General features: G+C 38.2%; 1 protein-coding gene across 1 annotated transcript in view; it reads left to right on the top strand.

The window, feature by feature from the left end:
- The window catches only part of FILIP1 (filamin A interacting protein 1), a 332,875-nt gene extending 326,026 nt beyond the window's left edge, over positions 1 to 6,849 (top strand). The window contains exon 6 of the mRNA XM_006835763.1: positions 6,008 to 6,849. Within this exon, the coding sequence (XP_006835826.1) occupies positions 6,008 to 6,214 (207 nt within the window). The 3' untranslated portion in view covers positions 6,215 to 6,849. The remainder of the gene's footprint in view (positions 1 to 6,007) is intronic.
- The last annotated feature ends 5,362 nt before the right edge of the window (positions 6,850 to 12,211 follow it).

The raw sequence follows: 12,211 nt of genomic DNA, 5'->3' as shown, positions 1-12,211 counted from the left end.
TCTCCAGGGACTGGTCCCTCCGAAGTATGAGAGACAAAGTTTGGCCTTCCTGGCCTCCAAGGAGCACTCTGGCTGCACTTCTTCCAACACAGATCTCTTTGTTCCTTTGACAGTCCATGGCACTTTCAATATTTTCCTCCAACATCATAACTCAAAAGCATCAATTCTTCTGCAGTCTACCTTATTCACTGTCCAGCTTTCATATGTATATGAGGTTATTGAAAATACCATGGCTTGAGTCAGTAAGGCGTACCGTAGTCCTCAAGCTGACATCTTTGCTCTTCAACACTTTAAAAAGGTCTTGTGCAGCAGATTTGTCTAATGCATTACGTCGTTTGATTTCTTGACTGCTGCTTCCATGAGTGTTGATAGTTGATCCAAGAAGAATGAAGTCCTTGACAACTTCAATTTTTTTCCGTAGATAAGAATGTTGTTTATTGGTCCAGTGTTGTTTAAAATGATAGTATATAATAATGATAACTTTAATTTTTGAAATTTTTATATTGAAAATACTTTTTAGTGACAGTGGAGGAGATAATCAATATATGCTGCTATTAGGTGCCTTTGAATCATTTTCTACTCATAGTGACCATATGTACAACAGAAGGAAATATTGCCGGGTCCTGCACCATCCTCACAATTATGTTCGAGACCATTGTTGCTGCCGTGGTGTCATTCCATCTCATTGGAGGTATTCCTCTTTTTCATTGACCCTCCACTTTATCAAACATGATGTCCTTCTTCACATTCTTCTTTATAGAATCTAACTTTTTGGATTATTTGCTCAGGATACAGATTGAATAAGTATGGTAAAAGGATACAACCCTGGGGCACACTTTTCCTGATTTTAAACCATTCCCTTGTGGTGTTTAAATGACTGACTCTTGTTCTGTGTACAGGTTCCCTATGAGCACAATTAAGTGTTCTAGAATTCCTATTCTTAATGTTACCCATAGGATGTTATAATATATATATAGTCAAATGCTTTTGAATAGTCAGTAAAGCACAAGTAAACCTCTTTCTGTTATTCTCTGCTTTCAGCCAAGGTCTGTCTGACATCATCAGTGATATCTCTTGTTCCATGTCCTCTTCTGAATCTGGCTTGAATTTCTGGTAGCTCCCTGTCAATGTACTGTTGCAACTGTTCTTAAATTATCTTCAGAAAAATTTTGCCTATGTGTTATACTAACAATATTGTTAGGTAATTACCACATTCCGTTGAGTCACCTCTCTTTGGAAAGGACACAAATATAGATCTCTTCCGATCAGTTACCCAAGTAGCCATCTTCCAAATTTCTTGGCATAGATGAGTGAAGGTCTCCTGCACTGTATTGGTACTTTTTAACATTTCTGTTTATATTTTGTCAATTTCTATAACCTTCTTGTTCCCCAGTGCCTTCAATGCAGTTTGGACTTCTTCCTTCAGTTTCATTGGTTCTTGATTGTATGGGCCCCCTTGAAATGGTTAGACATTGACCAGTTCTTTTTGGTACAGTGACCCTGTCTATTTTTTCCAGCTTCTTTTGATGCTTCCTACGTTGCTCAATATTTTGTCCATAGAATCCTTCATTCTTCCAAATCAAGGTTTAGATTTTTAAATTTAGCTCTTTCAGCTTGAGAAATGCTGAGCATGTTCTTCCCTTTTGGTTCTCTAACTCCACATGTTTGCATAATTCATTTAAAAATTTTTTGTCTTCTCAAGCTGCCTTTTGAAATTTCTATTCAGCTCTTTTATTTCATCATTTCTTCTGATTGCTTTAACATCTCTACACTGAAAAGCAAATTTCAATCTCTTCTGACATCCATTTTGGTCCTTTTTAAAAATTACTTTCTGTTGTCTTCATATATGACATTCTTGATGTCATCCCACAGCTTCTCTGGTTTTCTGTCATTAGTGTCTAATTCATCAAGTCTGTTCTTGAGACGCTCTGTAAAATCAGGTGGGATATATGCAATGTCATATTTTGGTTCTCATGGACTTGTTTTAATTTTCTTCAGTTTCAACCTGAATTTACTATTGAGCAATTGATGGTCTTTTCCACAGTTGACTCCTGCCCTTGTTTTAGCTGATGATAATCAATATATGTTGTTATTAGGTGCTGTTGAGTTGGTTCCAACTCATAAGTGACCCTAGGCACAACAGAACGAAGTACTGCCTGGTCCTGCATCATTCTCACAATTGCTATGCTGCCAGTGTACCAGCCTGTCTCATTGGGGGGGGGAGGGGGGGGTTCGTCTTTTTCACTGATGCTCACTTTACCAAGCGTAGTGTCCTTCTCCAGGGACTGATCCCTCCTGATAACATGTCCAAAGTATGATAGATGAAGTCTCAGCATCCTGACTTCTAGGGGGCATTCTGGCTGTACTTCTTCCAAAACAGGTTTGTTTTTGCTCCTGGAAACCTATGGTACCTTTAATATTCTTCTCCAACACCATAACTCAAATGCATCAATTCTTCTCTGGTCTTCCTCATTCACTGTTCAACTTTCACAAACATATGAGGCTATTGAAAACACCATGGCTTGTGTCAGGTGCACCTTAGTCCCCAAACTTACATCTTTGCTCTTAAGTACTTTGAGAGGTCTTTTGCAGCAGCTGTCCCTAATGTAATGCATCATTTAATTTCTTCAATACAAAATGAATATATATATATACATATTCATTTTGTGTGGTGCTCTGGGCTAATGCGCTGGTCTGAAAAGTCGTTTGAACTACAAGGTTGGTGGTTCAAGCTCACCAGCCGCTCCTTGGAAACCCTATACAGGGTCGCTATGGGTCAGAATTGACATGTAGAGAGAGAGAGAGAGAGACAGTCCAGGTGGTGCTGTAGGATAAGCACTTGACCTCAAGGTCTGTTTAAACCTCAAGAGCAGAGGTTCAAACTTAACCAGTCACTCTTCAAATACCCTATACAGGGTCACTATGGGTTGGAACATACATGATGGCACTTAAGAACAACTAGATAGATAGATAGTTGTTTTTAAGTTGAACCACTGAACTTGTGGTTAGTAGTCCAGTGCTTATCCTATAGCATCACACAAGGATTCCTATTGTTACATAATATCTATATAACCTAAAATATTCAATATGTGATTATGTATGGACATAGTAAAAACTAATATTAAAAGATTTTAATACCAAAATCTTTTTATAAAGCAAAAATGATTTGACTTTATATGTCTAAAATCTGTTTTCTATTAATAATACCTTGCAGAGAATAGGCACTTGATGAATATATATGTAATAATTAGTTGGAAGGCTAAATAAATCATTATAAAAATGTATTTCTGAAGTATAAAAGCCATAACTTAAAAATAAATTTCATTTTTTAAAATATCTTCAGGGATTGTGTTTATGTATTGGACAAATTGGTAAGTGTAATTATGGAATAAGAGCATATAACAATTAGATATTATTAAAACAAATAGACTAGAAATTTTTATAATTCCTGGACTCTGGACAAAGTTTACAACAAATTTTAAAATTATATATTTTTTAAATACTGGAAGCTTGTCATTTAACTATAGAAACTATGGGTCGTTTTCCCATACCTTCAATATAGTTTGTTGTTGCTGCTGTTAAATGCTATCAAGTCCATTCCGACTCATAGCAGGGAGCAACTGGTGAGCTTGAACCACCAACTTTTCATTCAAGCGACCTTGTGATTCAATGCTTATCCTATAGTATTTTAATTCTCTGTGAACAAACAGATTCAAGTCAGACTTCAGAGTTTGAATTTCTAACTGCTTTGCCAGTAGAGCGTTCATGTTTTGACCCTAAAGAAACCAAAAAGCCTTCTCAGATGATTCAGTGCTGCTTTTTAGTCTACGCAGAGCTAGATTGTGCAGAGTTTTGCTTGTTTCTACTGCATTTGTATTTTATATAAAGACATTAGAGGTATAAATGGTTGTAATAAAAGTATCAAAGTAGCCATCCTCTCACAGAAATCAAGGAAAAGATGACTGTGTCACATTTAGGCTTTGGGAATCATAACTTTTGGAATCATCTAAGCCCCTTTGATGACAGATTTACTGCTGTTATCTCTTGTTTCCATAATAAGGGGCAGATCAATACAGAGAGGCTGGCTCACTGCAGCAACATTTTTGACTACTGACTAACCCGATGTACAAATGGATTTCAAGTCGACTGAGAAGTCTGAGATTTAATGATGACTCACCTATTTTAGATCAGAGCCAGAAATTTTAAGAAGAACAAAGGTTTGGGATACTCCTTTTAGAATTTGAACAGTGAGCCTAGTTCATTTCTTCATTCAATATTTACCAAGTTTCTTACACATTATGCACTGAGCTAGGTATTAGCATGCAAAGATGGAGAAGACATGTCCCTTGTTTCTCATTTGTTCTTGATTTTGTGGGAGAAGTAGGATTGAAACCTATGTAGTGGTCTGATTGAGATATGGAACCACCAGAGAAGATTTTACAATGGAGAATGTTTTCACAGATAAAGAAGGTTTTCAAGAAAGAAGCATGCAGAGATAACACCATATGAAAAGGCATGGCAGTGTAAAAGACCTGTCATATTTGGGGAATGATGAGATGTCCCATTGTGCTGCAACAGTTGGTCATGGGGAGAATATACAAGAGCAAGAAATGGAAAGGCAAACTGGAGTTAGATATAGAAGGGAGATGCATGTCTTATGATGAAATTGATACTTAATTGAAAGGGAAATGAGCATTAGAGAGATATTCTATTATTTCTGTTTTTAAAAAAGATACCCATTCAGAAAACATTTTAAAAGCTAGATTCAAAGAGACAGACTGAGGACAGGGATGCTGTTGCAATTCTCTGAGAGTCTGGGAGATGGTGTAGACCTGAACTTCAGTAGTGGAAATGAGGAGAGATATGATAAAGATAGAAACAAAAAGATTTCATGGCAATTTGAGTATAGAGAGTGGTCTGATGATTTTCGCTTTGCAGTCTGGATAAACAGGATGAGAAATGTGGGGGAACAAACTTTTTGAGAGAAAAGATAAGAGATATTTGGGGCAAGATATATTTGAGATACATGAGGTGCAATAGAAATGTCCAGCAAATAGTTAGAGTTAAAAATACAGATATGCAGGTTAGGAGAGCTTTGAAGGTTAGCGATCCCAAGATTCAAGGATATAGGGGGTGATAACAGGCAATTCAAAGAATGTGAAAAATGAAAGAAAGGCTGAGAATGGAACATCTAACACTCCTACTCACGTCATCTAACACACATTTAGATGATGGAAAAGGTAGTACAAGGAACCAGCAAAGTGGTAGAAGAGCAGCCATCAGAGACAGGTGGTGAGGTGTATACTGTATGAAAGTTTTAAGAACATTTTTTAGAAGGAAGGTGTGGCCAGCAGTGATAATGAAAAATACAAGAAGGAAAATGATCACTGACTTCAGCAATAGAGGTGATTTCAGTGAGGAGCCTACTCATGCCTGCCTGTGGGCTTAATAAAGGGAGAAAAGTCTTCATGAGAATAGAAAGACTGAGATCCTGAGCACAGAGGATAGGGGAGCTGTACCACTTCAGAGAGAGGGAAGGTGGGAGAGTGAAGATAACTTGGGGATAACCAGAACAAACTTGCCCAAGTGACATACTGCTTAGGTGCTCTCTATTTTCTCTGGAAAATAAGAGCTAATTCTTTTAGAGAAAGAAAAGAGGAGGCAGGTTAGGGACTTGAGAAGAGAAGGCAGTTTGGGATAGATGTTTCAAGCATGTGGCACTGTGGGCTAATGCGCTAGACTGCAAGGTCTGAACTGCAAGGTTGGCAAATCAAGCTCACCAGTTGCTCCTCAGAAACCCTATATAGGGTCGCTATGAGTCGGAACCGACTAGATAGCACTTAACAGCAACAATCACAGTAGAATCCAAGTTTCTTACAATTCTTGGTATTCTTTTATCTGTGGGTGTTCCTGTGTAGGAAGAGTCTTGCTAATGTTCACACTGATAATATAACCAGAGGAAACTCACCAACACCTCCTTGGTGTCTCTGTATTTTCTCTCTTACAGTCAGGACAAGATGGGTCATCCCAGCGGCCTACACCCACCCGTATTCCTATGTCAAAAGGTATGAAAGCAGGAAAGCCAGTAGTGGCAGCCCCAGGAGCAGGAAATCTGACCAAATTCGAGCCTCGAGCCGAGACTCAGTCTATGAAAATAGAGCTGAAGAAATCTGCAGCTGGCAGCGCTACCTCTCTTGGAGGGGGGAAGGGCTGAGGGCAGTGGCTAAGGGGGTATGTTGTGCCGATGCTACTGCTGCCGTGAAATCGAACTTCGTCTGTTAGTGCCAACTCTTTACATACACTAATTTAAGGTTTCAGTAACTCATTTAAAAAATAACCAACTAATAACCATGTGTCTTTTCTAATTTGTGCATTTGTTTTGATGCTAGGGAATAGAACTAGTTACCCAAAGTACCGTTTGCAGTGTGTGTTTTTTTTAAGAACGCTGGACCTTTGGCAGGACCTGGCTTCTACCAAAGTTTTGCTTCTAGCCAAGTGGATCCATCAGTTAACCCATCTGAGCCTCAGTTCCTTCAACAGTAAAAGTCTGGATTACAAGATCTCCAAAGCTGACTCCCATATTTCCTAAATGTAATATAAATTTAAAAGTCTTGTCCACAATACTTTTTTTTATTGTTCAAAAAATGCTATTATTAAATAGAAAATAGTTTAACAATTGTTATTTGCCTCTATTAAATCCTGAATTTGCTTCACATGAGGAAAAAAAACAAAACAATTCATGTTTATCACAGGGTCTGGACTTCTAAAGGTTTGCAAAAACAAAAACCTCTGAGATGATTTCAGGAAATAAGTTGAATGTGAAATAAAATGGAAATGAAATGTGGAATCTTAAAAACAGGGTTCTACTTATTTGTGTCTGCCTGTTGTAGAAATTTTGGGCATCTCCAAAATATTCCCAGAATTTCATAGACAATAATTTTAGAACCGTTAATATCAGACTCACACTCTATTCAAGTGTGCAATTGATTTAAATTGTGGAACAGTTTGAATAGAGCTGTCAAATGACCCTTTATAGCTCAACAGAGATTGTAATGGACAGAAAGTAGTAGAAAGTAAATTCTTATATATTAATGCCAAGAAACAAAGTATGACATCATAAAAAGTTTAATGGAGTTCAAAGTTTTCCCTCACTCAAGTATGAACTTGGTTTGCAAATGTAGAAGTAGGTCATGATTTTGGGTGTGTGTATCTGTGTGTGTGTTTGTGTGTGGTATGAAGAAGTGGATTCTTATTCCTGACAATTTTCCTTGCGTTTATAACATTTATTAATTTTAAGCATGATTTTAGATGAGCATGAAACTGGGTGAATGCAAAATGCCAGGTGTCTTTGTATATAGATTAACCATGTTAAAGTGAAAATTGTACTTCTTAGTAAAAAAAAACACACCAAACAACCCAAAAATGAGCTCAAGGCTAATAACTTCAGCTTAGCATACAAGCAGCACTTTTGTCTAACTTTTTGAGTCTATAGGGTGAAAAATACAATAACTATAAAGTGTAGACTTTTCTTTTACCATTTCTGAGTTATAAGGGGTTTCCACATTATTTGTATTGTGCCTGCTCTTGATATTTGTAAAAGGACCTATTAAAAACTATATATATGGTCAGTGTTTATCATCTTACTTTGTGGAAAACACCTTTAAGTTCCAAGTTCCAGATTTCCTATTCCTTGTAGAACTTGAACTATAATGGTGGTAGATGTCTGACAGTATTTGCACTCACTTTAATCAACTCTCTGTACTTGTTGCTCGTCAGGTCTCAAAATATTAAGAAACTGTTAAGCAAATGAAAGAGACATACCATAATAATGAGATTTCAAGGTAGAAGGAGAGAGAGAAACCAGGAAAATAGACTTCTTATGAAGTAAGATTTTTTGTACAAATTTAAACAAAAGCTTTTTGCCATTTCGAATACTGACTGTCCCTTTGGTAAATAGGACAGCCAACCCTTTCAAAACAAGGACTTTCAAGTACTTAATGTTACTGTACCACAGCATACAGTATCCGAGAAATGAGGGTATCAAAGAACCAACCACTCCGTTCCTCTTAAGTCTACCTGCCATTCTTTAATGACTTTTATCATAATCTTGTTATCACTTACTACTGTTTTTGCTTTTACCTGCTCACACCATGCTGACATTGTTTCCTTCTGGAATTCCATATCATCAGCAGGTAGACTGCCCCAGACGACTGAACAGTACATATACAGGATGTTTATACATCTGGGTCTTGGAATAGAGCCACTAACAAAGTACACCTGCTAAGAAAAACTGGCAGAAAACCACATTCACTTTCAGCAAAGATAAAGAGTAACCACCATGACAGGTTTTTCTTTTGTAATTTTGGAACCCACTGTGGTGTGGCACTGTGGGTTAATGTGCCGGACTGCAAAGCCGTTTGAACTGCAAGATCGGCAGTTCACGCTCACCAGCTGCTCCTCAGAAACCTTATACAGGGTCATTATGGGCCAGAACTGACTCGATGGCACTTAACAACAACTACATGTATTATTGGCTAGATAGACTTTAAACCACATATTAAAACTGAAATCCAGTGGGGTTAGGAGTTGGAGGATTAAATGGATTCTTCCATTTGTGAATTTATTTTTAAGATGCAGTTTCAGGTGCTTTTGTAGGACAGAATGGTGTTAAAAGGTTAGAGTATTTTCCCAGTCCTGAAAAATAAAAGGACTCTCAGCAGGACTTCTAATACAGCTGTTGCTAAGGTCCCACCCTGAAATAAAACACAGAAGGAAAGGGTGCCGTTTTCATAGACTGCAATGTTCATGGTACTCCCTGGGGATCTGCAGAGTACAGTCTGCTCAGTAACAGAACTGGTCCTGGTTTTCCCCTCCTAAGAATAATTTTAATGTGTTGACTATTTCAACACACTATAATGCACAGCATGGAAAATGTTCCAGTATGGGACACAGTCTTAAGGATGTTTATCATTTTTGGGAAGATGTGAGCTCCACATCTAGGTCATCTGCTTATGCAGGGTTACTGTTTATACTGGTGTTTCTAATATGTTGTCAGTGAGGATTGGTTGATGGGTGGCAATCAGGCTATCTCTGGAGAGTTCAGTGTACTTACTGAGGGTATCACCAAGTCTCTTACATGAACATCTTCAAGAAAGAAGTGAAGAGATACCTTTGATGTATAGTGTGAGAGAAATCAAATTTCAGGGAAGTGAAAACATGTTCCAAAAAATAAGATGTAAAAGGACTTGAATGTCTCATTACTTATAGATTCAGAATACTGGGGGAGAGTGAGACTTTCTTACTTTGAAAAACTACAGAGTGAGGAGCGTGGAAGAGGGAAAGAGGAGTGGGGCACAAAGATTTTCCCCAACCCCGATAAAAATTTGTGTTTTCTTCCTCTCCTCCAGGGCCTTAACCACTGGTTATCTCCTTTTCCTCAGTTGCTTCATCTTCTTTTCAATGCCTTGTGGTGCTGTGGGTTAATGCACTGGGCTGTAGAATTGGTCTGAACTGCAAGGTCAGCGTTTTAAGCTCACCAGCTTCTCCTTGGAAATCCTATACAGGGTCACTATGGATCAGAACGGACTCAACGGCACTTAACAACAATAAGAACAATAGCAAAGTTCTTCTTTCAACTGTGTAGCCTGCTATAGCTGCTGCCCTGCTCCCCTGTCCAGTTGCGATCTTAAACAGCACTCAACATTTTCAGCCAACACTTCAAGTTTATTCTTTAATTTTAATCTTGATCAAAATAGTTCATATACCACCAGTGCTAAAAGACATAAGCTGCCTCTTGACTCACCACCCTTATCCCTCAGTCTTATTCCTAGGGAGTGAAGGGAGGGGGCTCGACTTTTAGTCATTTCTTTTGGTATAATCTCCATATTTGTAAATAATATGCTTGTACTGCTGTTTCATTTGTAAATTTTAGCTATTATATTTTGTCTCCCATGATTATTTGAGGATACTAGTTGAGGATTTAGCCCTTTCACCTGTCCCTTCCTTTCTTTTATCCCAGTCTCCCAGTATGTGTATGGTTACATCATAAAACCTTTGATACATCAGCAGTCAGCATTTGTATGTTTGTAATTGTTGATGTTGTTGTTGTTAAATACCATCAAGTCAGTTCCAACTCATAGAACTGGGTTTCCAGTGAGTGGCTAGTGAGTTATGCCCACTTCCTCTTACCACTTCATTCTTTAAAAGAACAACTGCTTTATTTTCCATCTGCTTGGTTTCATATGTATTTATCTTCTTCTTTCAGTCTTTTCAAATGCTCCAACAGACTGCGAGACACCCATAAATAATTTTTGAAACACTTAAATACATCCATTTAATATTTTTCCCTGGAAGATTTCTTAGTTCAGCCCTCTGTTTCCCTACTCAGTCTGGGCTGGTTGTCCTCAAGGCCTGCTGCGCAGCTGTCATCCTCTTGCCTACGTTAAATCCCCTGCTTCCTGGATTTCTTCTACTTTTGTTTATCTACCAACTATCTATCTATCTATTGATTCTACTCATTTTTAATGTGCATCTTTCAGTAGTTTTTAGAGAAAAATCTTTCCATCTCTTTCTAGGACAGGCTACCTACACTCTGGAAATAAGTCAGGAGAGCTGGGATGTGAATCTACCATTATTATTTATTCTCCTGAATTCCATCTATGCTTCATCTTTGTTTATTCTTGTGTCTGGGTCTAGAAATTCTTGGGGTTAATTTTTCCAGGAAATAAATTTCTAGTCCCTTAGAAGAGTGAGTGTAGAATGAGGTTGTGTTCTTCTCTCTCAGTGACATATCTCTATGTCCTTTGGTTTTCCTTCTACCTCTCTAACTCCTCCTCATCAGTCTCCCTTGCTGGCTCCTTAACTTACACATACATCAAGAGGGGTGATGTTCCCCATGTCTCTATTGAGAGCCATTTTCCTACTCTACATATTCACGCTGATTATTTTATCTACACTCATGTGCTGATGAGTCCTACTCCTCTATTTCTAACCCTATATCAAACTTGGAACTGCATATCTCCACCTCATCTAAAAAATGTTCTCATAATGTCCCTTATCTCCCATTCAAATCTGCTTCTTTCATCATTCTCATCTCAGCACAGACATCTTCATCTACCCAGTCACCCAAGTTAGAACTCTAAGTCATGTTGAGTTCCTCCTTCTTCCTCATCTATCAAGTAGTTATTCATCAGTGTAACCTGCAAATTTTAACATCTCTCTTTTTATTCAGACCCCACCACTACTCCACACAGTGCCTGAGTTGAGGTTCCAATTACTTCTCATTTGAATCACTGTGATATTCTTCCTGTCTTCTCTCATGTTCTCTAGGCTCAAAATTCTCTGATTCATTCTTCATTCTGTTTTCCATAGTAAACAATTATTATATTACAACTCTTTTTAAAAACCCAGTTTCCTCATTACCTACAGAATACAATGCCAGCCTGTTGGTATGGCTCCAGAGACTCTCTGTGACGACGCTGTCTACCTCTCAGCTCCTCTGAGAGCCTTCTCCTGGTCCGGATACCTGCACTCTAGGCTTATAGAATTACTTGCATATCATACCATGCCACTCTTCTTTAACATGTTTCTTCTCTCTGAATTGCCTTTTCTCCTCCTACCTTTCTTTCTGGTGATTGTGCCCTTATCTAGGAAGCCAAACTATTATTTTAGAATCTATCTTTGGGGCTTAAATGTCTGTCTGTTGCTGTAAAAAGCTTGGCACTCACTGTAGCATTCACTTGGCATTCACAAAACCAGAGCTGAAGGATGGCAGTAAGTTGGGGAAGAAAGACTTCTTGCTTCCTCACTTTTTCTACAGTGCATACTTATGGAAGGAAATGACAAATCATGGGTGGAGAATTGGTGGAATTACAGGAGATCAGCTACTGGTATTCTATTCTGGATAGTGTGAGTTACTTCTGTTTCCCTCCAAAGGCACAATGGCAGGTAATGGACACAAAACAGCCAAGAGTCCTGGACTGGGGAGTTCTGTCCCCTGAATCCATCGCATATGTGGAGACTAAGGGAGCCTGAGAGTTTTCTGTGAGATATAAACATACTTGAATGAATTATGAATGACCCTGTCTTCTTTGATTTCCCCAGAGGAGCATGAAGGAAATTTCAGGAAAGAAAATTGCAGGTGATTTATTGTGAACTTCAAGTTCATGATGGTGGTTGGTTGTTATATGCTGTGGAGTCATTTCCAACTCAT

This window comes from Chrysochloris asiatica, unplaced genomic scaffold, assembly GCF_000296735.1.
Source record: "Chrysochloris asiatica unplaced genomic scaffold, ChrAsi1.0 scaffold00019, whole genome shotgun sequence".
Classification (NCBI taxonomy): Eukaryota; Metazoa; Chordata; class Mammalia; order Afrosoricida; family Chrysochloridae; genus Chrysochloris; species Chrysochloris asiatica.
The sequence above is the reverse complement of the archived record's forward strand: the minus strand, read 5'-3'. Positions and strand labels throughout refer to the sequence as shown.